This window comes from Anser brachyrhynchus (genome assembly GCF_964034855.1).
Source record: "Anser brachyrhynchus genome assembly, chromosome: 4".
Classification (NCBI taxonomy): domain Eukaryota; kingdom Metazoa; phylum Chordata; class Aves; order Anseriformes; family Anatidae; genus Anser; species Anser brachyrhynchus.
In genome coordinates, this window is record NC_137698.1 from 7,807,980 (window position 1) to 7,834,757 (window position 26,778).

The window sequence follows — 26,778 nt, forward strand, 5'->3', positions numbered from 1 at the left end:
ACCCCGCACGGGGCTCACACCATCACCTCCTGACCGCGTTATCCCACCTGCGCCCCAGCCCCGGGGCTGCCTTACATAACCCCGAGCCTTACCCAGCGCTCGGGCGGCCCCCCCCCCCCAGCCTCCCCCCGACCCACCGGGGGGCTCGGGGGCGGCTCCGCACCGGCACCGGGCGGCAGCACCCGGGGAAAACTTTGCGCCGCAGGGGCCGGAGCCCGGCGGGCGGCGAGGAAGTTGCACCAAAGTCGCCCCGAGCGGCCGCTGGGGGCGGAGGGGCGGCAGCGGGGGGCTGCGCAGCAGGGGCTTACCCATAGCGGCGGCCTTCCTCCTCCTCCTCCTCCTCCTCCTCCTCCTCCTCCTCCTCCTCCTCTTCCTCCTCCTCCTCGCCCTGCTCCGGGTGCTCGGGCAGCCGTGTGCGCGGAGCTGGGGCGGGCGCGGAGCCTGCGTGCGGCGCGGCTATGAGTCAGGGTAGCACATCCGGGCAAGGCCGCCTGGGAGACACCCCGCCCGCCCTCCCGGAGGCACCCTGCCGCCGCCGCCGCCGCCACCGGGGAGGGGAAGGGAAGGGGAGGCGCGGAGAAGGCGGTGCGGGGCCGCCCCGCCAGCGGCAGCGCCCCCGGCCGCGCTCCGGGGAAGGAGGGAGCCGAGGGCGGCGCCGGGGGTGGATCCCGGTATGGGGGGGGGGGCTGCGGCTGTGGCCGTGGCCGCCCCTCGGCTCCTTTGTTGGAGGCATGGCGGACCGAGGGCTGCCGGCACCCTCCGAGGGGTCTGAGGCCGCCTCCCCGGCTGTACCAGGCAGAGGTGGCGGCCCCGAGCCCTCCCCGCCGAGGGGGCTGCGGGAGGAAGCGAGGCCATGCTGCGGCGCCTCGCCCGCGGGGCTGCGGCCTGGGGGGCGGCGGCGTGTGGTGGTGTGGTGTGGTGTGGTGTGTTACCGTGTGTGCCCATTCACTGGAGCTCTGGAGAAGACCCTTGTCGCAAGGGAGGGCTAAGCCGGCTGGGAGAGCATTTTTTAGGTGGGCTCTGTGAGCGCAAACCTTCCGGAGGAGGGAAACCACCAGGCACGTTCCAGTTGCTGTACGTTTTCCTGAGGTAACGTGAGGGGTTTTGCAGCCGCAACTATAAGGCTTATGCCCAAGGTGGTTGTGTGTGGAAGGTTTTTTCTGCCAAGCAAATGAATCACTGTGTTCCCCTTTCCTTTCTACCCTGCGAGACTCAGTCTTTGTAATGGGAACAAGTGGGGACGATTTGCTTTTACAGTCCTCTCATTATATCACTTCCACTGGGAACCCTTTTGTTAATGGTAAAATTAACCGAATGGGCCCTGTAACATTTTCACTTTCTCAAAATTTTTCCATGTTTATGTACTCACAGCTTTACCAGCGTAAATACTAAAGTCTGGCTGAACAGCATAGGACGAAAGAGAATGACAGGAGGTCTTGCTTGTTGTGTGGAAATGGATAGCAGGCACAATAAAGATGAGCGAGGCAAAAAGAAGTTGCAAATGAGTCAACCCCTGCAGTGGCTTCACAAGTGACACCAGCAGTCAGTAGCTTCCAGGGGTTTCCTCTCTGGAAGAGGTCCAAGCAGTTCTTATGCCTAAAAAAGGGCAGTGTGACATGACAGGCTGAGTAATTCATCAGTCCTACTGGGGAGCACAGACAAAACATGTTGAGGTTTGTCCATTTACTTTGGTGTAGCCTTGTGATTCACCACATCTTTCCTTTTGACTCTAGCGGAATTTTGCTGCTGACTTCAGTGGGGTTAACCACATTCCCACTATGTAGATCTTGACCCTGAAAATCTGTAATTTTATGATCAGCTGATGTTGAAAATTAGTATGTTTTTACAATGCTTACATAAATAAAACAGTTTTCATAGCCTTGAGATTGCAGGAAATTCATTCAAAACAGAACACACATTTTTATCTGTAGGGTTTGCATAATTCAATCCCTAATAAAATACAGGAATTCCTAGATGAGTCTTAGTGCTGCATTTTTCTGCCTTCATCTGTTTTCAAATCTAGCCTGAAATTTATTTTTCCACGTATTATTCCATGTTATCCCCTACTTGGATACCTGGGATACATCAGCGCATTCTGTAAAATTCATGAGTTTCACAAATGTACTTGCAAGTCTTAATTAAAATATACACCTATATCTTTGCAAGACCAAGAAAGGTAAGAGTATTACCTGCTCCAAGAGAAGATGTTGAGAATAGTGACTTTCAAAGGGCTCTACTTTTGAAAAAAAATCTATAAAGAGGCCTGGCACTGCAAAACTTACTTGTTCACAACTGTTTTAGCAGATCCAAAAAAACTGCACTAAGCTAGGGAGACTTTTTGACTCTGGACTGAGTTTTAGTTCTAGTGGAGAAAGAGAAAGAGAAGGAATTGAGGACTTGCTTTTTGTCAATCTCTTAGTTAGCTACAAGTTTATAACATGAGGAAGGGACTGTAAAAATATCCAAATCAAAACATGCCTTTCTTGCAGTTAAATGCAAGTTCTGTATGCATGTACATACACAATGTAGAATGTACTCGTGGTACATTGAAAAAGGGAGAGGAGTCTTTAGGAAAGGAATTTCCATCTCCAAGAGCATACACAGGAAAACTTTAGGCCATCAGAATTTTTAGGTGCCATAGCTATAAAAGACAATATGCAAAATCAGTGCACTGTATTTCTAAAAAGAAATTAGCAACTGTAAAGTACGATGCAGTGATGCCTGTGAGAATATCTCATTAAAAACAATGAAATGATGATAGCCTTCATGTATTCATCAAGGAAAATATTAATTAAAAAACAAGTTTTTGAGGAAAATTGGGAAGTAGAAGCAATGTATTAAGTTGCCAGTGAGGTTTGCAATAGAAATGAGGAAGAAAGCTGTACAAGCACGTTCTGTGGATTTCAGGGGATGTTTAATTTCAGCCAAGAGAATGAAAGGGAAAAGAACATCCTTTGGAACAGCTGATGAGAACACCGCTTGTTTCTGCAGTTGTAATGCAGCTGTGAAAACTGAGTTGTAGACTGCAGAAATTATGAAGTTGTTACCTAACGATGTCTGTGCACTCCTAGATACTGACTAAATCTGACATTCTGCAAGAAAATGGAAAATTGGGTCAAAGTGACTTTCCAATGCTTACTACTTCATGAATTTTCTTCTCCATATCTTGCATCAGTTTCAAATTCTCAGCACATCTCCTCACCCCTGACACAGCAACTCCTTGAAAATATTCTCGCGTACATTATCTAATTTAATTTGGCACAAAGGTGCATGTAAGAAATATATTTTAATTGACTCTGTTCTAATGTTAGAAACCTACATGATCAACAAGAGGATGTTGGGATGCTCAAATACACAGGAAAATATGATATGGTTGGTATTACTTTAATTTAGTGGAATTGGGATCATCTGACAGGAATAGACTTTCATAAACTGTTCCCTAAGAAAAGAAGGGCAAAGAAAGCAGAAGTGTGGGTAGTGCTTTGCCCCTGCTTGCTATTAAGGCACAGGCAACCAACCTTGTGAGTCCTGGTACTGTGAGAAATTCAAGTTCTTCTAAAACTAGAGGTGGAGATATTGCAGGGCTGTCTGTGAACATGCATGCAAAAAACAGGACAAGCTACTTCTTGAGGTTTTCCTGAAATATGCAAATAGGAAGACAACAAAGTGTGATCAGGGAAAAAGTGTTTCCTGGGGTGGCTCAATGTTTGCTAGACGTTTGCTGTCCCTGAAAGCAAGCTGCCTCACATTTTCCATGGGATAAGAACAGTTATTAATACAGAAGCTAACACCTGACCTTGTCCTGTGATAACTCATTTATGTTCCCATGTCCGGTGTACAAGTATTCATGATAAAGTCTTTCTGTTAAGTGCTGGAAGTTGAAATTAGAAGACTCCAACCTTGGCATAAGGTGCAATTTTCTAGCTGTGAGTGCAATTTAAATACCAGAATGACTGACCTGGGAAAGTGTAATGTAAATTTTTTTGTTTTGTTTGTTTGTTTGTTTGTTTGTTGCACCCCATCTTAACTATCATTCAAAAAGCAGAGCTTTAGCTTAATTCTGTGTGTGTTGTCCATGAGCGTGCATGCATTGTTCATCAAGCTCAGATATTGCAGAAATTCTTCCTGGCCGGAAAATCTGGGACTTTCTGAATGGCTCACGTTTCCCTCTTCCTGGGTTCTAGGAGAGTAAAAAGGCCGGTTAGTGGTTGGTATGTTCATAACACATAAAGACCGTAGCTATAGGATAGCCTTACATTTCAAAACTGCAGGAGATTTCCTACACAGGAAAGAGTCTCTTCATTCTTCCCATCACATATAACCAGGCTGTTGTGTTATTTTTGTTAACTTCCTGCTTTTTATATTTTATGACTCTCCTGAAACCCCAACAAGAGACAGGAAATCAACTGGAGGGAAAACTTGCCCCAGGATAGTTTTGTATGTCTAAAATCATCTTGAATGACCTAGTCACAAGATCTGGGCTTGGGAAAGACCTTGCTTCCAGGTTAGATTGGTTGGGGCCTTGGGTATATTCATCTTTCCCTTCACTAGTTGGGATTCTCTCTGTAAATCTCACCCAAACAGTGTCCAGCCATGCAGCCAAGTTGAGTATGCATATTGGGTTTGTGTGGCAAGGGCTTGGTAGCAGGGGGGCTGCAGGGGTGGCCTCTGTGAGAAGAGCCCCGTGTCAGATAAGGGCCAGTTCCAGCACTGGCTCCAAAGGGACCCACCACTGGCCAGAGCTGAGCCAGTGAGCAGTGCTGGTTGGGCCTCTGTGAGAGCAGATGCAAGAAAGGGAAAATCTGCTGTGCAACAGCAGCTGGGAGAGAGGAGTGAGAAAATGTAGAGAGAAGCAGTCCTGCAGCCCCCAAGGTCGGTGCAGCAGGAGGGCAGGAGGTGCTCCAGGCAGGCAGCAGCAGTTCCCCTGCGGCCTGTGGAGAGGCCCCTGGTGGAGCAGGCTGTCCCCCTGCAGCCCACGGGTCCCACACGGAGCAGATCTCCACGCTGCAGCCCGTGGAGGAGCCCCCGGTGGAGCAGGTGGATGTGGCCTGGAGGAGGCTGCGGCCCATGGAGAGCCCCCGCAGGAGCAGGCCCCGGGCCGGAGCTGCAGCCCGTGGAGAGGAGCCCACGCAGGAGCAGGGGTCTGGGGGGAGCTGCCGCCCGTGGGGGACCCGTGCTGGAGCAGCTTGCTCCTGGGGGATGGACCCCGTGCAGCCCCCGCAGGCTCAGTTCGGGAAGGACGGCATCCCGTGGGAGGGACCCCACGTGGAGCAGGGGCAAGAAAGTGACCGTGAGGGAGCGGTGGAGACAAAGCGTCATGGACTGACCGCAGGCCCCGCTCCCTGTTCCTCTGCACTGCTCAGGGTGAGGAGGTGGAAGAGGGTGGATGGGGAGAAGGTGGTTTTAGTCTGCTTTTAGTTTCTCGTTGCCCTAATCTGATAACAACAGGCAATAAATTACATTAATCTTCTTATGCTGAGTCTGTTTTGCCCATGATGGTAATTGGTGAATGATCTTCCTGTCCTTATCTCAACCCATGAGCTTTTTTTTCATAGTTCTTTCTCCCACTGTCCTGAGGAGAAGGGGTAAGGGAGCTGCATGGTGGAGTTTAGCTACCTGTGTGAAACCCCCCCGGCATGGTAACTTGGTGGTTCCCATTCCTCGGAGGTGTTACACAGCTGAATTTGACCAAATCCCTTCAGCATTCAGGAGAGTAAAGTCAGACTGATCTATGGAGCATCTAGGGTAAATTTAGTGGCCTGTGACACAGAGGTGATCTTTTGGCCCCTTCTGGTGTTATGTTGAGAGGGGTGGCAGAAGAAACTATAAAAGGATGGACCAGCTTTCTGCCTGATATCCCTTAAACTGGAGAGGGCAGAAACTCAACTCTCTTCAGCCAATTTAAATGCCATAAAATGAAAGACATTAAAATATTCACCACAAAGATTCTGTCCGTGGAGATCTCTTATCTGTTCTGTAAGCATATTCCTCATGACTGACTGTCATCACCTGATTTTTGTTATTTTCATGTTTAAGTTATAGGGCTGTGAAGTGAATTGGAAGAAAAATATATATATATATATATGAATTTATACCACTGTCCCTGAATAAGTACTAACATACATTCATGTTCTAGGAGAAAGGCTTATTTTGGAGTTGTCAAATGCACAGAGCTATTAGACACTGCTCTTGATTTTTAATTGCGTATCTTCAATGTATCTTCTATTATGCAAATCATATGGTTTTTGACTTACCCCAGTGAACTGCACACATCCATAGCAGAATTTGCTACAGTTTTTTATTTGATTGTTATGAAGCATTTTATAGGTACATGTTATACTTTGTCACTACGCAAATATTACTCCTCCAGTGGGACAATTACCTTCTATTAATTTCTGTGCTTTTATCAATCTATCTACTTTGGTGCAAATAAAAATAAGCCAAATAAGCAACTTCTAATTTGTAACAACGGATTCTGACTGGATAATACTAACAGAGATCATTTGAATTCTACCTAAGCAATAATAATTATGAGAGTTGAGCTGTAACTAAGTAAAGCCACTGTGCTCAGTTGTTAGAGGAGTGCATAGAACAATACACTGCAATACAACAAAAACGATGTTTTAGGGAATTCTAACAAAAATTACCTGATTGAAAATTCTACCTTTTATATTTCCTAGATGTTGTAGGCAAATGTCTTTGTGCTGCACTTGTTCGATTGTCTTTGCATGAGGACAGCGTTCCAGCAACTGATGGGTAAGAATTGGTCTATTGTTCATTATATATATTTAGGCAAAATAACAGAGGAAAAAAAAAAGTCCACTTTGCTGTAGCACATAGTATATTTCTCAGTGCTAGGTTCAATACTACTGTGCTTCAACAGTGTCGGTAAACTCTCAGAATTCAAATAGGTATTAGAGAACTGTGTAGAGCAGCCTTTTTCTTTCATTTTTTTTCCCTTCTATCTTTCTGTATCCTTTCAGCCTTGTAATCCAGTAAGCTTGGTCTTTCTGAGTACTCGTTAACTCTTTCTTTGTTTTGACTCCATTTGCTTCATCACTGTTAGGACATAATTTTGCCATACTCAGGTAACTGAAATTCTGACTGAAGGTAACTGAGTAATATATTATGCAGATGATTGTCTTCAGAGGAATCTGCAGCTCCTAGGGCAGTGTCTTGCCACATTATTGTCCACGACATGCTAGTATTACACTAAGCTGGGGAAGGGAGCTGCCTGGAATGTGTCCTTTTAAAGCCTGTCTTCGTTTCAAGCAGATGAAATCTGAATTCTGTGGTTTATTTAATTTTTGGTTCTTCAGTGCAGGAACTCAGGCTGTATCTTAAGGTAGCAGAAATTCCTTATTGTATGCATTCATGATTCCTCTACTTTAAAATTGGCTATAGGCTTCACTGGATTTCAGAAATAGAAGTTTCACTAAATTAAAACAAATCTATATCTTCACTTATTTGTGTATGTGTATATATAGAGAGAGACTTACACATATTAAATATATTTAAACATATGTGCCTACATGCATATATATTTCTGGAATATCTTAAAAATATAAATTAAGAATGGAATGAGGAAAGTCTTTCTGTATTTGCAGGTCTGAAATAATGACTTTAAATATCAGAGACAGAATCTTAGACTTTAGTTTTCAGTATTACAGAATATGGCATTTTCCCAAGTATGTTGAAGTCCTCCTGTTCCTGTTGAATGCACCATTTTGCTGCAGCTACGTACCTATATATACGTGTGTATGTGTGTGTGTATACATATATTCACTCTTATTTTCCTCTTGAGCTGTTGCAACCCATATTTCTCTGAGTGTATTCCACAACAGAAGTTGTTAGTCTCACCCTGTTATCCTGGCTGTCAGAGGTAGAACCTACTTTGCAAGCAGGCAGCTGCAGGTATATCCTGGTGATTGGAAATCATCTTTTGAGTTGTCACATTTCCCAGGCAAGTCCTCAAAACTCATGCTGTATTTGAGACACTGCAAGAACTGTAGCCTGTAATAACAGCTGTGATTTTGACAGCTGAAAGCATGCAGTTTGGCAGGTCTGAGGCATCTGAAGCATCTGATAAGAAAACTGAGTTTCCAGATAGGTGTAGCGCTCTGGTCTGATCTCTTCTGCCAGCTTCTTTTCCTTGTATTTCCTTCTACCACATCACTCAGGAGGTCAGGGTAGAATAGCAGCTTATGCTATGAAGGTGATTAACAGCAGATGTGTAACTGTAAAGTTTATGTTTATTTGATAAGTTAAATCAAGATGTTTGGTTCATGAGATTTCTTGAGCTTCGCATTCACAGAAGGCTGGGTGTCTCAAAATGTTTGTGGCAGTTTCTCCTTCCTTAATGTTGTTTCCTTTCCACCAAAAAAAGGTAAATCAATCTACAAACTGCAGTAGAGGAGTTCAAAAGCTGAGAAGTGGCTCAATTTTACCTTTCTCGCATAAAATGTTATTAAAACAACTTTGTACCTCATTGACACAAGTACCACACTACTTATTGTTTGCTCTTGTTTTGTGTTTGTTTGTTTGATTGGTTGTTTGTTTTACATGGAACAGACTTTATATACAAGGATATTTCAGGCCCACCCATATATGTCTACCTTCCCCAGTAGGACTGGAAATATGCAAATAGTGTCTTTACAAAAAAATAAATAAATCTTGCTTTTGGGGGCAAGTTCAATTGATGCTGAGCTCCTTGGCATGTATATGAGACCTGTATCTTCACTGAGAAAGATTACAATTTCAATACAACAGGCAGAAGAATAATACAGGACATTGGGATTCTTGATGATCATGGAAGAGAAGATGTATTGCTTAATCTAGAATATTTAAGACAATACTTGAAAGGGCTGTGAAGATGGTATGGATATGATGGATGAAGAGTCCAGGTATAAGACAGCAGCTTGATACGAGATCCAGCAGCAGTTGGACTGGGAAGGGACTAAAGAGTAAGAAAGACAATAGGATTGTGAAGAGTTTACACTTGTGTTGGGAAATCACATTTGAGAAAAAGAAATAAGTAAGATTATTATGCTCTAGGTAGCAAGGGAAAGCTTATATGTGATGCTTCAAGAAAAAACAAGGCAATAGAGTATCTAATGTTTTCAACACATGCTAGAGAAGGGATCAGTGGTCAGCAGCAGTGTTCTGACACGTAGCAAAAGTTGCCAAGCTAGAAGACCAGGAGGTGTGCAGGCTAAAGCCTGAGAAGATCAGATCAGAAAGCAAGAGAAGATGAGATCATATTCAAAGAATTGAAGACCAGATGCGATTAGGAATGCAGAAATATATTAATATCTCCGTATTTTCACTGTCTACTAAGCTAGTGACCAAAAGCGGAAAGAAAATAAAATAATGAATTAAAAAGAATGTATAATGCCAGGCATTGTGACAAACTGCAAGACCTCGCTGGTATTTGTCATGTCTGAAAATCTTATCCATAGTGGTGTGAGTGGGGGTGGCAGTCACGATGAACATAATTGCTGCATATGTTGATCTTCAGGCAATGGAAGTTGCTCTTAGGAGTGATTTCCCCTGGGGGAGAGCCAGGAAGGCAGGACTCAGAGCCTGCAGCGCTGACTGAGTGCAATCTGAATGTTTTTGGCATGGCGAGGAGGGCTGCGACAGCGTTAGGACTTGCAGCCTGCAAGAGGAAATCCAGTCCATTGACACAGGGCGGAAAAACTGAAGCTGGGAGAGAGAGAGAGCATATAAAGGAGTTTTAAAACGAAAGTTTTCTAAGAGGTACATTTTCTGTAGCCTTAAAGACATTTCTGATTTCAATGGCAGTTTTCCAGAACAGTGTACTGCACCTTTCCTGGCTCTGCCATGGCCCTGAAACTCGCCTTCCGCCCACTGATACCATGGCTTGCCCGTTGATGTTTTTTACATTAAAAAAAATCTCTCATTTAATGTTAGTCTGCATTCAGAGACACCCCGTAGGTATGCATATCTCAGTATTTTTAGTTATAAGGACCTCTGGAATTGAAACAGAACCACTGCTGTCTTCTGCAGGGCAGCAAGGAACTGAGAGGCCTTTGAAAAGCTTGGCTTTGAAGTCCTGACCTCCTCACTGCAGGGCCTACCACAGCTGCGCTTCTTGCACGTGCTGATGGCATGGACTGCAGGGATATTTAAGAACAGGTTTCAAGGAGTCTCATTATTGCTTTGTATTGCTGATTATTTTTAATTTTTAATTTTTTGAGGTTAGGCACAACATGGTACTTTTTCTTTAGTAGTCCATGAAACTACTAAGTACCCAAGCTTTAAATTTACAAACATAATTTAAAACTTGTTAAGAAAAATCTCTGGTATTCTCAACTAATAGTTCCCCAAAAGGTTTTATCTTCACAAGCCAAATTAATAAATAAATGAACAGACCCCAAGGGGAAATAAGCAGGAGAAAACAATAGTAATATAGAAAAAGTCACGATCCAGGATGGTTTAAAATGGCTGTTTACTTTCCCACTTGCTTTGTACTGCAAGAATCTTTACTGCTTTTTTTTTTTTATTATAGGAAGTTTTATAAGCTCCTGTGGATGTTACTCTGAACGGATGCCCCAGTGAGAGTGCCGCTTAGCAAATGCACATTTCCCTCCTTTATTGGGTTTGCATTAGTGATAATGAGTTTCTTGTGGAGTTTTCAGAGCTCTTGCCAGAAAGATAAGGCTATCTTTGCTTTGCTGTTGCCATTCATTGTAGTTGCTGCTGCTTGGTGATATGCCAGGAATAGTTTGGGGATTAGCTAGAGCTGGGCCTATGGGTACACCTGTGTATTCATGCTAATTTTGTGAAAACATCAGACTTGGAAGTTTAATTCACATGCATTATGAAGCATGTGTGAATCTATATGTTGCATACCTGCAAATGTCACAGAGATGTAGGTCTGAAATTTGGTAACTCCTCTCATGCGAAGGGCTTGCTTAAAATTGATGCCTAATCAGAGATCTATGCCTACATCATTACGCAGAGAGACAATTTCATCTTTTTTTCTGTACTGTCCCATATGTGTTGTGTTTTTCCTGTTTCATCATCTTCAGAGAGATTCTGTAGGGCTTTGTATTTTGCAGGGAAGCCTCGTTCTTTTCTTTTCGTGCTTATCTAACTGCAGGCAAACCTCTGTGTCTCCCACCGGACTACATGCACAACAGAGAGAAGTGCCTTAATCGGAGCAGCTGCGCGTTCTGACAGCATCAATGCACAGCAGAGCCTAAGCTGAGCCTCTCAGACCCCATATGGGCTCATACACAGATGCCGGTGGGATCTGATGCTATCGAAATTCAGCATTACAAATGGCTTATCTACATAAAATATCTGGAAGTAAGAGCAAACGCTGGCTAGTGAATGGGCTGTTCAGAAGGGAAAAGTTAATGATCAGTGCTTGACAATGTATTACCCTGATAGATTGTAAACCTTGAAAATAAAAAGTTTGTGGGTAATTTTACAAGAGGGAAAAACCAGAAGTAACTGGAGTCTTCAGCAACTGTAATTTCTGCCTCAGAGTTTCACTGCAATATTTGATCCACTTTCCCATGATACCTTCCTCTACCAAATTAGAAGCATTATTAAGACAGATGATACTTACTTGTCAGAGAGAGGGTCTAAAGTAAGGGGATTCTGCACTTGTAGGCTTTTGGGTTCAGTTCCTTATTCTCAGACTGAAAAATTCTCCTGTTCCTAAAGCTTCTTATTTTAATGGGAAGTTTGTGTTGTGCACCGTAGATAGGATATAATCATTTCAAAATGAACAAAAAAAAATTCAATACAACATTTAACTGAAGTTAAATATTTCTGAAGCTTCAAACTTTGGGGAGCTGAGACTGCCTTTCCAATAGCACAGATATCTTTCTAAGGGTCATGCTTCTGTATCAAAAAGATGATGAGTCAAGCCCTGCTAACTGGGTTTATAAAACGCAGAGCTCTAGGAATTCTGCTGTTGTGGACATTTTTTCAGAGCTTTTTATTTTCCAGGCAAAACCTCATTTGCATTGCGGTATTGTTGTGTGTTTTCCTTTGATCTCTTACTTTGGATTTCTAAGACTGAGTGCTATTTTTTTATTCCTTGTGAATTTGCATTGCCCCAGGATATAAGAGGTTTGCTTGAACTCATTTAATTGGCTAGTGATGTGAAAAATGATCCTTTTCTATATTGGAAATGAGCTCAAGTAACCCCTTCGTGGAGTCCTTATAACCTTTTGTAACTTTCCATGTATTTCTGTTGACTCAGGAATGCACACACTGACTCATTTCTACTTTGTCTAGGAGGAGAATGAACAAGTCTAATCTCTTGCAGGTTTGCGGTTACTGATTTTTGATTTTACTGTATTTTTATGGTGATGTCCTGAAAACTAAGAAGATAATTAGCCATGCTCTTCACCGTAATGTCAGTACAAAATTCCAATTAAACCAAAGGAGATAATCCCAATAGATAGGCTGTGCCAAGAACAGAGTTGAGTTTGCTTCTTTGTTTGCTTTCATCGTGTTTTATATTATAAACTTGGTGAGATTACCTTTTAGTTAAACAGAAGCTACATCTTTTTTTTGGTGGGGGAGGGGAATTTGGATAAGAGGAAAATGAAATTATAAATCCCTTAAAAAGCCTGGATGTGAAAATACAGCCTGAAGTGTACAACGGTTGTGTGACTGATCTTCAAAACAATAATATGTTACTAAAACACATTTATTAGTATTTATTACACTTTACAATAGCATCTTGATATTTTTTTGAATGTTAGAAGAGGAAACTTACAGTGTGTGCTTTAAGGTCAGTATAAGAGGTCAAATACAATTAAATACAATCAAAAATTAAATTTCTTCCGTCAACTTTGTCAACACCTCCATGTTTCCAGCCATCTTTGTCTTGTCCTGCTCCACTGCAGTCTCCCCTGTAACGTTTTACTCTACTCACAGTTGCGAAGACCTCAAACTCAGTAATGAGTAGTGCTTTAAACTCATTATTACAAGACTGAGATCTGTAATTCCTAAATGGCAGGGCCCTTGTAATGAGGTATGTGGGTATGTGCATTATGGGACAACTGCTCTCTTGTTATATGATTACTACGCCTTTGAACTTCTGTGTTTTTATTGAAAAGCATAATTAATTTTACTTCCTAGTCTTTGGCACAGTTGCTATGGTAGTTTCATTTTTGTAAACTGTTCAGTAAGAAGTGTGATCATTTTTCATCATAAAAATTTAAATTTCTCATAAGTTTGTTGGCTGTAGGAGAAAATATTGCCATGAGCAAGTCTGAGGAACAGAAATTACTCGTAACAACTGCAATCTTTAGAGAAGTAATGCTATTTCACTGCATCGTGTAGTGGTAAACTATTAAGATGTCAAGGGTGATCAGTATTAATCGTTCTCAATTTCGCCTTCTATAACTCATCAGAGTGGTTTCTATTGTATGTATTTGGTCAGTCTTACTGCCGTTGGTGGTCTTGGGAATGCAATTCCCTTGCAAAGGGTGTCTATTGCTATTTGCCATGCTAAGGCACACATCAAAGATGTTATTCTAGAGCGGTTAGCATAGTTCTGCAAACTGTAGAGCAGACGTTCTGTATAATAGAATTAACGTGACATGCTTGGGCTTTCCACAGTGAAATTCCAGATTGAAACTGAGACTGTCATTTACATCACGTCACAGACAGTGCAAGAAAATAATCACAAAGAAAAAAGACCAGACAGACTGCGTTCCAGGCATTTTATGCTGTCTGCTTCTATTTTAGAGTAACTGTGCACCACAGGTAGAAGTATCCAGACCAGGAGGGATGTACACAACACACTATTTCTATTTAATTTCCTTCTGAGGAGGAGAGTCCAGACCTTCAGGTTCTTGTTATCAAATTATTATTTTTCACATTCTATTTCTCAGAACTTAGTGAATACAAAAATAGTTCCAGAAATACATAAATGCGAAAGCAAAATCTTGTGTTTATTTCCCAGAATATTGAAAATAAATGATTGCAGAAGCTGTCTAGGAGGCTAGTCTGCAAGCAGTCTCAGGGATGACCTCCTTTCAAATACTCACAGCTTGTGACTCTCTTAGATATTCAGCAAAGTTTTTGCCTGTAATCCCTACTAGAACTCCCCAGTCTTTGATTTCAACAACTGATTTGCTGATTTCCATACTTCTGCAAGTGCCTTTTTAAGTTAATACCACAGGTAAGTGTGTTTTTCTTTTTAAAGCAATTTAACATATCTGTTTAAGGGTTCTTACTTCTTCTGTTTAGTGTTTTAAATCTATCAAGTGCTTAATTAATCAGAATAATTTTGTCTTTGCTTTTATGTAAGTGCTGTACTCCTTCCTGATGTACCCTGTAAAGTATCATCTTAAAATTGAGAGTTGGGCATTAAAGAGACGTAATTAACGAGACTGCAAGTTCACAAAAGCCAGCAAAATACTGATTATTTTCTTTTTTCATCCTTGACTAAAGGGGAATCAGGATAAAACAGCTACACAGTACCAGTTCTGTGCAACTCTCTGTGTGGACAGGTTACATTCACGCCCTGGCGTGTTCCAGAATAGATTCCCTCTGCAGATGAGCCCCCAGATCACTTGACAGGAGCAATGTTTCATAAATGTATGTATGCATATCTAAATTAAGAGTACACATTGTTGGAGCTGACAGGAATGTCAGGCTCTTTAGGTTCCCAGAAATACTCTAAGCCTGACGGATATGAAGCGCTAGCATTGGCTAAGTGCATTCAGATAACTTTTCATAAAAGATGAGTCATTTCTCTTCCTAAACAAATTGGTAGCATTCCCATAATCAGCATCCACATTTTCTCTTCCTCTGTCAGATGTTTTTTTATGCTTTGCCATTCAGAAACAGAGCTGTATGTATTATACCACCTAATGAATGCTTTTAAAATGCAAGGTATGTCACGCTTTTGAGATGTACATAGAATTTTATTCTGTTCAGAAAAACTCATGAAGGTCTTAAGTGTTATCAAGGGCATATAGCGAGATGCAAATATATCTCTCAGAAGAAATATTATCTTTTTTGGAGCACAGACACAATAACTGTAACAGCATGATCGACTCTTGGAGGAAAAAAAAAAAAGCACTTGGTTGCTGAGGGAAAAAGGGTCAGGGGCTTCATTTAAGTTGTATCTTACCCATACCTTTAAAGAGCAGATCCTAACGTTGTGCAGTGCTATGAATAGTTACTCTGTTCTAATAGATAAAGATACCATTTTTAAAATATAAAATTGGCACAGTGACAAAAACTCTAGTGTGGAAGCAGTTTAATGGGAAAGATATACTTTAAGCATGCATACCTGCCAGTAGGAACTACCTTTATGCAGATATCAGTGTGTCAGTAAAATGCATATTGTGTAACCATATCATTAGCATCTTACTATGTAAACCCACTTTTCTTTCTGGATTTTTGGTTCAAGTGGTCATTCAAGTCAGATCTATACTGCAAGGTTTTGTTGGCAAAGATGTTGTTACTTTTATTTAAAAGTTGATACCCGCTGATTTCCTTTAATCTTCCATTCATAACAATCCTTTTCTCTGTATACAGTCGCCATTAAAATAGGCTTTCAAGTAAAAGACCTTCGAAGTCTGAGATCTACCTGCTGGAGTGGGAGTAGATACTAATGAGCTTGGTGAGGGAAATAGACTTATGCCTCATGGGAGATTGTCAGAGAAACTAAATGGACTGGGTATGAGGTTTAAGGCACAGGCAGAGTGTAATTGCAGCCCTCAGTACTGAGGAAATGCTTTTAATAGTACAACTAGAAATGAGAAGGAAAATGATCTAAAAGCTACCAAGCGCTCTGGTGCTAATGATAATGAAGCCTATTTCCAGAATACTTGGAAGATAATTGCTGAAATCGAGTATTTCTCTTGGTATGAACATCGGTTGCAAGATGAGAAACTGTGTAACAGTTCAGTTGTGTCAATGTTAAGTACAGTTTATTATTTACTAGTTTAATATACATTTTATGCTAATACTAATTTTCATTAAGAACATTCGATATTGATATAACTAATTTTCATTAAGAACATTTGATATTGAACATTTGATATTGGCCTGGCATAATATATCGTAACACATACACAAGAGGATTCTATCTTTATTTTTTGCTACATTTGGTCCTTGGTTCAAGTGGCACAATCTCTGTGAACAAACCAGAAATCACAAAACAACTTCAAATAAAAAGCACAAAAAAGAAAAAATGATTTTGATTTCAAAATGCATCATGAAATTCTGTCTTAGTTGACTTGCATTAACCTGGTCCATTAGCTTCAAAGGGCTAAACAAGGCAGAAAGTGGCAAAGAATAATTCTTTTAGTCTTTTTAGTCTTGCTGTTTTAGTAAAAGAACGAAGTACATATGGTCTGGCTATTGTGCTTCTTGTAACCTAGCCTGCAATCAGGTATGTTTTTGTTTTTGTTTCTGTTTTTGTTTTTGTTTTTTCTTTTGCAGTAATTTAATATGGGGTTTAAGAGATTTCAACTAAGAAGGGTATGTGCATTAACCCATAGCCTCATCCCCTAGTAAGTGGTCAACATTCACATCCTTAATACTGCACCCTCATTAGCATCTCACAGCTCTCCTGATCTGTTTCCAACATAACATTTCAAGTTGTAAGACATCTCTTACTGGTTAGATCTTACTTGTAATCTATACATAAGTATGATTATCCTTGTGCAAGAATAACTAATAGAAATTTGCTGTACAGGAAGATGGAGACCATAATTTAAAAGGGTACTGTGGCCTGTTGTGGATCCTGAAAATGCAGGCTGAAAGACCACATTTGTTCTCTATGAGTATACTGAATTGAGGTAAAAATCAGAGAGGAAGAGAAACAGAATTAAAACAGGGATTGCATATGGACATAGACTGTTCATTAATTTAGCTTCTTCTGTCCTTCCCATTTAATTAAAAGAGGCTTCTGGAACAGCCTTCTGAATAGTTGAGGTACCTTATTGTTTTTAAGATGGAGATGGATGTGCTTGTGTGCAGCACTAACTACCTTACAAAGGTGAAAGTTCATTGCTTTCTTCAGTTTCTAATATGTCTGTAAGCAAGTTTAAAGCTTCATTTGCTACTTTGGTAATGCCTAAATAGTACTTAACCTGCTTTATTGGGTATAGATGCCTGTTAACAAACACGTTAATTTGGAACTATGGTCCATGCCAATTCTAGAAGCAACCCATTATTACTGGTGAGGTGAGGTCCTCAGTTTTTGAATGGTGTAGAATTTGGACAAAATATAGAAAATGTAGTATAGTAAGACTCATGAGCAACTAGAATTCAATGGGACTCTTCCAATGTAATATTTTGTGGGACTGATCTAGACTGATCTGAACAAGAACTAACCCTTGGACTAGTGCAATTTTCATTCCTATCTCAGGCATGCTGTCAGGTTAGGGTTTATTTTATTTATTTTTTTTCAAGCTTTATTTGACACAAAAATGCTGCTCTGCAATTGAGCAATAAGAGCTTTGGGCCAGACCAGAGGTACAAAACAGCCCTAGAGCTGCCTTAATAGTAACAGCAGCATCACAGTGCAGGCATAATGCAGAGCTCACATAATGGCTCCTACACTTCTCTTCTTCTGGAAGAGAGGCTATTGGCAGGTAAAGAAGGTGTGGATGTAATTTTGAGCTACCGTCTTGGCCTGCTAAGGGCCTCCACAGTTAGCCTGCAGCTTTGGTGCTATGTTAATGTCTGACAGAAGACAGGCATTTAACAGTTGACAGTGGACCGTGCTAACCATGTTCTGCTTTAAGGGCTATACATCTCTCAAAAGGGACTGGGAGATGACTTGTCAAAGGAGATAAAACCTCTGTTAGCCATGCAGTTAAAAGTGTCTGAGCAAACGTAGAAGCCAAAGTGCAGAGCTCTTGGTCTATAAGAGCAAGACAGATTGATGAGGTGCTCAGTGACCTGACTGTCATGACCCAGAGTTTTCCAGGAAATAAAGGAGACATGGAAACTACTGGCCAACATGGAAAATGCTGAGATAAGATGCTGTAGGTAGTGAAGGAGCTAAATAATTAGCTCACAAAGAAAGAAAAAGATTTCAGAAAGGAGCTAGCTTTCTGGGTGCATTTTTGGAACATCCGAAGGACTTAGGTAAGAGAAGATATTTTTCCATCCTACTCCTATTTTACACTCTATTCATAATCTGCAGAAGACAGAGACAAGAAATTGGATCGTCTCAGTTTAAATGATATTATCTTTGAGGAAAAAACTCTTTGTGATGATTATTTGACTGTAATGGACAAAAAGAGGGATTTCAGTAGACAGTTTGAGTGACCCACCTCTGAGGGTGCTGCAGAATTTACCCGTAGGAAAAGAAATCTCATCATCCAAGCCTTAAACAAATCTGTAATATGCACCTTAGAACTAGCCATCCATCTCAGCTGGCCAGGAGACACTTGAACACTAGAAGGAGAGAGAAAAAGTAAATTTAATCTGAACTGTTATAGGTGTGAGATGATATTTGTTCCTTACATAGGCAAAATCCCCTGAGGCATTCTAGAGTAGATTGGTAGTGTGCCAATTCCTTGTTCATTGGAATTTAAGGCTAAAGATGAAAAGCCCCAGCAGAAGACAAACTGACTGCAAAGTAAGAATACTAAAGGAGACTGCTTTGCCTGTGTGAATACCGATGTGAGAGCTTTGCTTGGGAGAGTCTGGCAGTTAGTATTCTTTAATACATGGACTGGTAGGGTAACTTATAGTTGGAAATTCAGCTGGCAGGAATCCAAAATGTTGTAACAGCATCTAAGGTTCTGTTGACTAAATTCTCCGTTGTTCTTGGGGTTCTGAATTGCAAATGTTTAATTCCAAGCAGTCAAAAAGTCGTCATTCTAGCACTTTCCTCCAGCCAAAAGAGGAAATAAAAGGATGATAATCAGCTAACCACTGTTTGTTTTGATGGTATGCTCAACAGTCGATGGCGTGCCAGGATATAATCTTTATGCAGTCTGCAGTCCATTTCTGAGAGCAGTAGAGAAAACGCTAATGAAAACACTTGGTTAATTGAGGTATTGAAGGTAGGAACATAGAGACAGACCTAAGAATGCTGCAGAGTTGGCAAAGTTTGGCAAAGAGCTGCAGCTTAAAGCCTTGCCAGGTCTCCTGTTGTCTCTTACTGGGCAACTCAGGTGTGTGACTATCAGACTGTGCTATTAATCAGAGTTTAAAAAGAGCTTATGAGCCTGGTTGCAGTGCTGGGTCTATGCTCAGTGCACACATCTGCACTGCATCTGATACGAGATTTCTTATGTGAGGGCACTGGTAGGTGCTGCAAGGTTTGAGGGCTCTCTGATTCACTGTGTACAAGGTTGAAGCTGAAATGGCCTTTGGGCACTTGAGATCATGCGGCAGAACTGTCTGTGCAAGTTCTGTATAAAACCATTAACATAAATATTTTACACAGCCCAAAGGATACCTGTCAGGTGGCTTTTACAGTTTTAAGGCAAGCAGTAACATTTAATGAATTGTGTTACGATATGCATAGTTTACACACTAGCTTTTCAGTTTCCAGAGGATTTGAAAAAGGTCAAATGAAGCAGAGCGTTAATTACTTGACTGATTCAGTAGTTATGGAGTAGAATTGCTAGGCAGGGGAGGAAACTACATTATGCAGGAGCAGGCGCGAGGAAGCAACAGCGGACTTTGTTCGAGATAACGCATGTACTAATCATTCTTCCTAAAGGCTAAAGGGAAGAGACAGACAAATTTCTTTATTGAATAAGGTAGTGTAAAAACTCAGAAGTCTTTGCCCAGTGTCCTGTGCCATGAATGCATGCGTGGGAGGCTGAGGAACTTAATTCAAGAAGATACTGGACTCAGGAACAGGCCAGTGGCAGCTGTGGCTGTGTATGGTATGCTAGACACGGAAGGCAAACAGAAATCAGAGAAAGCAAGCAAGAAGTAGAGAAGTCATAGCATGAATGTATGTTTTAAAATATATGTATATTACTGATTTTTTCTCCAAATAATGAAGGGAACTACTTTGCATATGTTTGTGAAAATGTCTGTAGGGATACATACATTTTACTGGAAACTAAATGCATGAAACTAATCCAATAGCTATAGGTATGACTTAAAATTTAAATAAAAAGCAGAAGAATCCTGAAAAGCTTTTACAATATTAAATCAGCCAACCTGCAAAACATGTATTTTGTAGAAAGAACTAATAATTCAGAAAATATTCATAAACGTTCATTTTCTTGTCAGAGGAAATATTTATGTAATATATTTTCCAAGTGTAACAATAGAAATGTGCAATATTGCTTAGCATTTGGGGAACAATCTTTACTTCTGGAAAGTGCTGATCAGAGTCATCAGTCATTCCTCTGACTTTACATTTTAGCTGTCTGTATATCAGTGTTTAAGACAAAGGAGAAATTCCTTTCCCTTTTCATCAGCAACCTACAGGCATGTAGGTTAGAGATCTTACATTCTGTGTCACTGCTGTCTTTATCTCTGTTTACAAAGCAGGTATTTTAGCAGCATGTATAGGCTTTAGCTAAGATCAAGGTTTCATAGTGCTGCAGATACCGCACAAATGTAACATAATCATCCATTCCCTGAAGACTTTACATTTCCAGAGATGGACAGGAGGCTATAACGTAGTTAAATATCTATATATTGTGTGTTTCATTCATTATTATTATTTCTGTTGTTTATGTATTACTATTTATTTGTGTGTGTCTATAATTTATACTAGTGAAATAGCAAAGTGTAGTACTTGGCAAGCATTCTGTTAGACCCACTGTGTTACAATTTTATTTCTCTATTTGTTGATGCTGAAGCGTGGTTTGGTTGTGAAAGAGCTGAACTAAGCTGAAAAACAAAAGGAGGCTTTAGATTTTATTTGCCAGGGGAGGGAAGAGATGGAAGTGCAACACCTTGTAACTCTGAGGAACAATGTCGTTCGTCCTCTTTTTGCCTGTCTGCTGGATTCACCCCAGTGTTACGTGCACTTTCCTGCCAGCTCTAGTAGAGATCCTTTTATCCTTAGATGTGCATATGGCTGTAAGTTGGAACAAAGTGAAAGCTTTTAGAGTCTGTCACGCCCAAGTCCACAGTGAGCAGTTGTGTACCATGTTGTGTTATGCTGGCTTGCTGTTTCTTTCCCGTTACTTTTCCCTAAAAATACACAGAACAGTTTTTAATATCACTTTTGCCTCTACTTAAGGGTTTTAATTACTAAATAATGTTACACATTCTCAAATAGGAAAGAGAAGCCCAGCATTTATAAATGAGGTGCAAGGGGACCCGTCCACAGCAAAAGAGGTCTCTTAAAGTGCAGTTTGCATATTTATATACACATATATATATGTGTGTGTGTGTATATATATATATATATATATAAACTTAGGGAATGCTGCTCTGGAGCCTATAGTGCCTGGTGTTTAAAATGCCTGCATTGCTTGCCTCTGAGCTCATAATACAGCTGGCATGCTATCAAATATCCCAAAGGGTATTAGCAGTGGGATTTTAGTAAAAGCCTCTGTGTTTAATAACCAGTGCTGTTTTTAAACAAAAACTCGTCCAGCACTAAGCAGAGGGCAAGAACCTAACAAAAACCCAACTGTGCAAGTCTTTCTTTTCTTATTTCAGTATGTATGTGTCTTTGTAGAGCAGTGAGCAAATAGCAATTTTTGCTGAGGCACATACTATTCGCAGAGATAGTTCACAGCTTTCACCTTACTACTGAAATTAGTTTTTCAGTTTTGTGCTCCAAGTTTTCAGATTTCTCTCTCCTTTTTCTTCTCTTAATCACTTCGTATTTAACTTTTGGCCATCTCTTTTCCCTTCATCCCTGACCTAACTTCTAAAAGCTTTGAGAAGAATATATCCGTGAAGTCCTCTCACCTTGACCCCTTGCTGCCTGCTGGAAGTGCAGCTCCACGTGGCACCGGTTCATTTCCACCTGTCCTTAGAGTTACCATAGAAACTGGCCACAGGCTGCGCAAAGCCACCGAGGAGGCAAGGAGGAAGGGATGAGTCTTTCAGCTCCCAAAATAGAATAATAAATGTAGGGATGAGAACAAATCTTCCTCTAATTGCCCAGGATGTACACCCAGCAAAGTGCGAATTTGAGCGGTGCTGTCGAACAGCATTCAGATAACACGTTATTCCAGAAAATGCACATTTCTCCAGCCCAGCTGTTCTTTTCACAGTGCCTTTGTGGGTCACCATGCCTTCAAACTGACCTGTCACTGAGCAAGCAGTTAAGGAAGATGACAAAGCTCTTGTGCAAGAAAACACCTTAGAGAAGCAACAGTTGGAACAGGTGGTAGGATGCTTCCTTCCGACTTGAGCAGGGGAAACCCTTGCTCTCCTCTGCATTTGCACAGGCTTTTGTTAGGGGACTCTTTGGCTTGGTGAGCAGCCTTGAATTCAGCTTGCTTCAGTTCTGAGACAAAATCCACATTTTTCTTTCAATAGAGATGATGCTAGTTTTTCTGCAGCTTTAGGGTCTAGGTTATTGTTTTCACCTGGGCAATGTGAATGCCAAACAAGAGTTCTGCTCTGATACCAATCTATAGAGATGGTGCAGATGATTACATAAATCAAGAGTTGATGAATACAGAGGCTGACTGAAAGCTGCAGCCTAGCAAGCTGTAGCCAGTGAGTGCAGCAGAAGCTCATCTGACATCCAAGCTCAGCCTTGGCAATCCAATTTGCCTCTGAATGTGGGTGGGATTTTGGGTGGCACTGAAGCAATACAACTGCATGCACAGAACGCTGAAGAGCTGGAAGCTTGAGTTCTTCTTTTTCTTCTTTTTCTTTTTCCTCCTGTCTTTCTCTCAGACTTCTGTCATGGTAAGAATTTAGTAGGAAAAGGCCCATTTTGCTGGACTTAAAGCCTGAATTTGGTAACTTCAAGATTTAGCAGAAGACAGATTTTATTATCCAGGTCTTTGGCAATGTTTATTTAGCAGAAGAGTTACTAAACATAATGCTCTCTGTATTTCACTGATTTCTTGATGGAAGGTAGTGAAGGACTTTGAATGGCAAGAAAGGCCCATGCACAATATAGAGAAAGCAGTCATTTTTCTGGGTACATATACACAGTATTTTACAGGCAGACATGGGCAAGCTCAACCTGCTCTTTAAGCCAACAGAAATTATGTGACTGTAACGCCGTGGTCCCCAGGCTTATTAGTTCTGGGCTGGTGTGATTCTCCAACTGTAGCCACATGGCTTCGGCCCGTGGAGAAAATGGGCAAAACTGCTGATTTGTCTCACTGTCAGTTTGTGATACTGCTTTTTTTTTTTTTTTTTTTTTTTTGAGATGGACAGCTGTTTGCTGGCAGCTGGAGTACGAACACTGCTCTCTCAGTTCCCATAAGCTGCCGAACAGGTGGCAAAGGGAAGCCACTTCTTACTACTTTCCTGGACTGCACTTGAATCACGAACTACTTTGCATCCAGTTACCAGTCCTTTGCAACTGCTTATGTTAGATCCTGGCCTCATTTGTAGCAATGAATTTGGAATTATGCTTTGATTTCATCACACTCATTTTTACCTACTTGTATTATAGATGAGACAAGACTGATCCTTTTCCCCCCACTAAATATTGCTATATTTGTGTAATCTTTGTGGTGTAAATCAATGGGTTTTATTCAACCTCATTGTGCCCAATGGAACTCAGGAATTGTTGTGTTTTCTAATAGTTTTATCTTATTTTTGAATTGCTATGTTTTTAAGACACTGAAAAAAAATAAATTCTAATATTTTAGAATGATTTTTAGGTGACTTTTGAGAAACACACTTTTAAATTAATTTTAAATTAATTTTAAATTTAATTTAAATTAATCTGAGTTGTAAGACTATGGAATTTAACTTGAAAAAGGAAGTTTCTCAGCTGCCAAGTGGAAAAAATATCACCAGTTTATTAACAAAGAAAAATATGTTACAGAGAGATTACTCTGGTGCCATATTTATATAAAAAGTATGTGTTCATTTATCCAGTTCCTAATGAAAACAAGATAGAACATACTAAATTCAGCTAGCTATGTAGATTATACTGTTTAAGTAGTTTTATTTTGAGAAATGTCTATTTGCTGTTGTCTTAGACACAATTAAATACATTTTTTCTACTAAATACAACTCCGGATCCTATACTTTTTATCTGAGATTCCACGTGTTATAAGGGAATCTCAGACTGTTATTTTTGAAGAATGGTGATGTGATGAGAGAACAGCAAAATGCCCTGCAATTCTTTTTCATAGGCATGGTTGAACACAGAGGGTATAACTAGAGCCTAAACCTACAAATTATGAAAAATAAATCCATGGCCCATTGGGCTCACTGTCCTGCTCCTTTCAATAGCTGATGGGATTTGCTTCCAAAGGACCAAACCCACCTCCTGTCTTGTAGCAGAAGACAGTTATTCTTCATTTTAATTGTCTCCTGTCAAGAGACATTTGGGGTGATAGCAAATCGAGAGAGTAGTTGCCAGAAACTACTAAAAAATTAGAGTAAAGAGAACTTCAGAGTTCCAAAGTATTTATGTGTGATAATCACCCTTTGGAGAGAAGAACTGTAATACATAATGTGTTTATATTACATGGAGTGCAAGCTTGGAACTTCTTCTGAATCACTGATGTGATAAAATACTTTTATTTATATCTTCTTCTCTATTTAAAGGGGAAAAAGAAAAAGAGAAAGAAAGAAAAAAAAAAAAGACCATTTCTTTGGCTGTTCTCCACTGTTTAGAAATCTAATGTTTAACTTTACTAAGTAATGCAACATGCTACCTTTCTGAACTGACAGTATGTCTTGGATGTTGTGCAATTGTTTCTTGTTTCTAACATTTTGTGGCAGTATAAAGTGCCAATTTAGGAAAATATTTACCAATGCTGCTTGCTTATTTTTAACAGGAAAAATTATTCTGGTGATGGTGTAGGCATTTCTCTATCTGCGTAAGTCTTTGTATTTGTGTGTGCATGCTGCACTTACTGCATTGAGGATTTAATCCTGGATTTGGATCATTAGATGCTACAGAAATAGATATAAATCATGATAAATAGAAATTATGTATGAAGATTTAGAGAATGGTATTGAAACTAGGGAAAACAACTAGAAGAACAAATATGTGGCTTTTTATCAGAAGTGTCCTTGGTCAGGCCAGTATCTCCTCTTCATACAAACTGTATATGTACCTATGTCCATGTCAACTGGTAGCAGTGGTTTCAGCATCACAACTTGCTGACTGGCTAGCTATTTGGAAGTGGGAGAAGGAAATGAAACCACAAATCTCCCATCAGACTGGAAGATGATAACGGAAACAGAGGGAAGTCTCAGCCACAGAAAGAACACTGGTGGAAAACTGTGGTTAGATATTTTCACACGACAGGCTTGAAAAATGAAACATGCAAAATTCGCAGCAGGATGTAGAAGGAAACACTATGTAAGGAGAATCATCACTTGGGAATATTCCCAACAAAAAGACATCTGGTCTAGGATTAGAAATCTGGACTATTTCATCTGAATAATTTAAAAACATTTGTAATTTATCTCTCAGCTTCCCACTTCATTGTTTCTTTTGTAATAAGCCTACTTCCCTTGTCTTTCCCCCATGGTTTTGTGAAAATATAGTCTTCTCAGAGCTACGTTACCCCTAGCAAGCATTCCTGTATAGTGTAATTCATAGCGTAGATGAATTTCAGAGTCTAAAGTGTTCTGTATGTGTCAGAAGTCAGAAATAGGACCATAGACTTATCAAAGCTCCTGATGCCTTGGCTGCATCTTTTCCTTTTAAATATATTTAATGTTTTGTTAATGTTAATATTCAGTGTTTGAATATTTAGAATTTTATTTAAAAATATCTATTGACACTATTCTTTTATTCCTAGAAGTTTCATGAAGCACTACTATGAAGCTTTCATTCGTGTCTAATCTCTCTCTCTCTCTCTCCCTCCCTCTGCATTTTAAATTTGGGATTTCTGTTGTGAACTACCCCAAAATGTATCTTTTCTCCTATTTGAGTATTTTTATAGACCTTCTCTGCAAATTTCATGTTGTGTTAGTATTTTTACGGGGAGGCCTGTGTGGATCTTCTAAATTTTCTTTGGAGATGCAAAGCACATCTATTTTTACTTGTTTCCTTGCAAGATTTTATACTACAGCAGCTTCTTTCCAACATCAGTCAAGAATCTCTGACTACGTCCACAGGGATGCTAACAAAAAAAGAGAGGAGCAGAAGATTGCAGGTCTTGTTTTATGACGTCTGTTCCAGAAATGATTAGAGGAGCAGAGGTCTCTGTATATTGAGTGCAGTTATTGGCACAGCCCACTGGGATCACTGTCAGGCCTGAACAGAGGCCCATATTCATGTGAATGCTGATCTTTGTCATGCAAATTTAAGCTCTAGTTGCATAGCTAGTTGCATTTTTCTAGATAGCTCTAGTTGCATTTTTCTGATGTAACCTGAATTAAAATGTTGAATACTTTCTCAAAAGAGTATGATTTATGACAAAAGAGTTTCATTATTGATTTTTACTTGCAGCAGCTTTTAAAATGATTTTTTTTTTTGCATGTAATTCTGGAATGTATGTTGAAGAAACATGATTTCTTTGTGTGAGCAGTTAGTACTGTATACACATGTTTAATCTCAGAGCTGCGGTAGCCTGATGATAGCATTTGTAAGTATTTTTTTCTTTGTGAAAGTACTGAAAATGGGGAAAGCTTTCTGCTGCATCATGTTTGCAATGGTGAAATGGGCAGAGTTCAGTTGTACTGCACATAACGTGAGAAAATTGGGGAGATGCGCCA

General features: G+C 40.4%; 2 protein-coding genes across 16 annotated transcripts in view; one reads left to right on the forward strand and one right to left on the reverse strand.

Annotated features, from left to right (window-relative positions):
• RAP1GDS1 (Rap1 GTPase-GDP dissociation stimulator 1) overlaps nt 1–609 on the reverse strand; it is a 96,525-nt gene extending 95,916 nt beyond the window's left edge. For 3 of the 12 annotated variants that reach the window (XM_080590364.1, XM_080590365.1, XM_080590377.1), the window contains exon 1: nt 309–330. Coding sequence is in view for 7 of the 12 variants with exons in the window: in XM_080590372.1 (XP_080446498.1) it covers nt 309–312 (4 nt within the window). In the remaining 5 variants the exon portion in view is untranslated. Of the gene's footprint in view, nt 1–308; nt 339–371 lie in introns of those variants that run through there. The other 9 variants (XM_080590372.1, XM_080590370.1, XM_080590371.1 and 6 more) reach the window with 5 other exon arrangements.
• Nucleotides 610–4,881: 4,272 nt separating this feature from the next.
• The window catches only part of LOC308193890 (uncharacterized protein), a 430,978-nt gene continuing 409,081 nt past the window's right edge, over nt 4,882–26,778 (forward strand). For all 4 annotated transcript variants that reach the window (XR_013950031.1, XR_013950032.1, XR_013950033.1 and 1 more), the window contains exons 1-2: nt 4,882–5,364; nt 6,681–6,756. The gene's annotated coding sequence lies outside the window, so the exon portion shown is untranslated. The remainder of the gene's footprint in view (nt 5,365–6,680; nt 6,757–26,778) is intronic.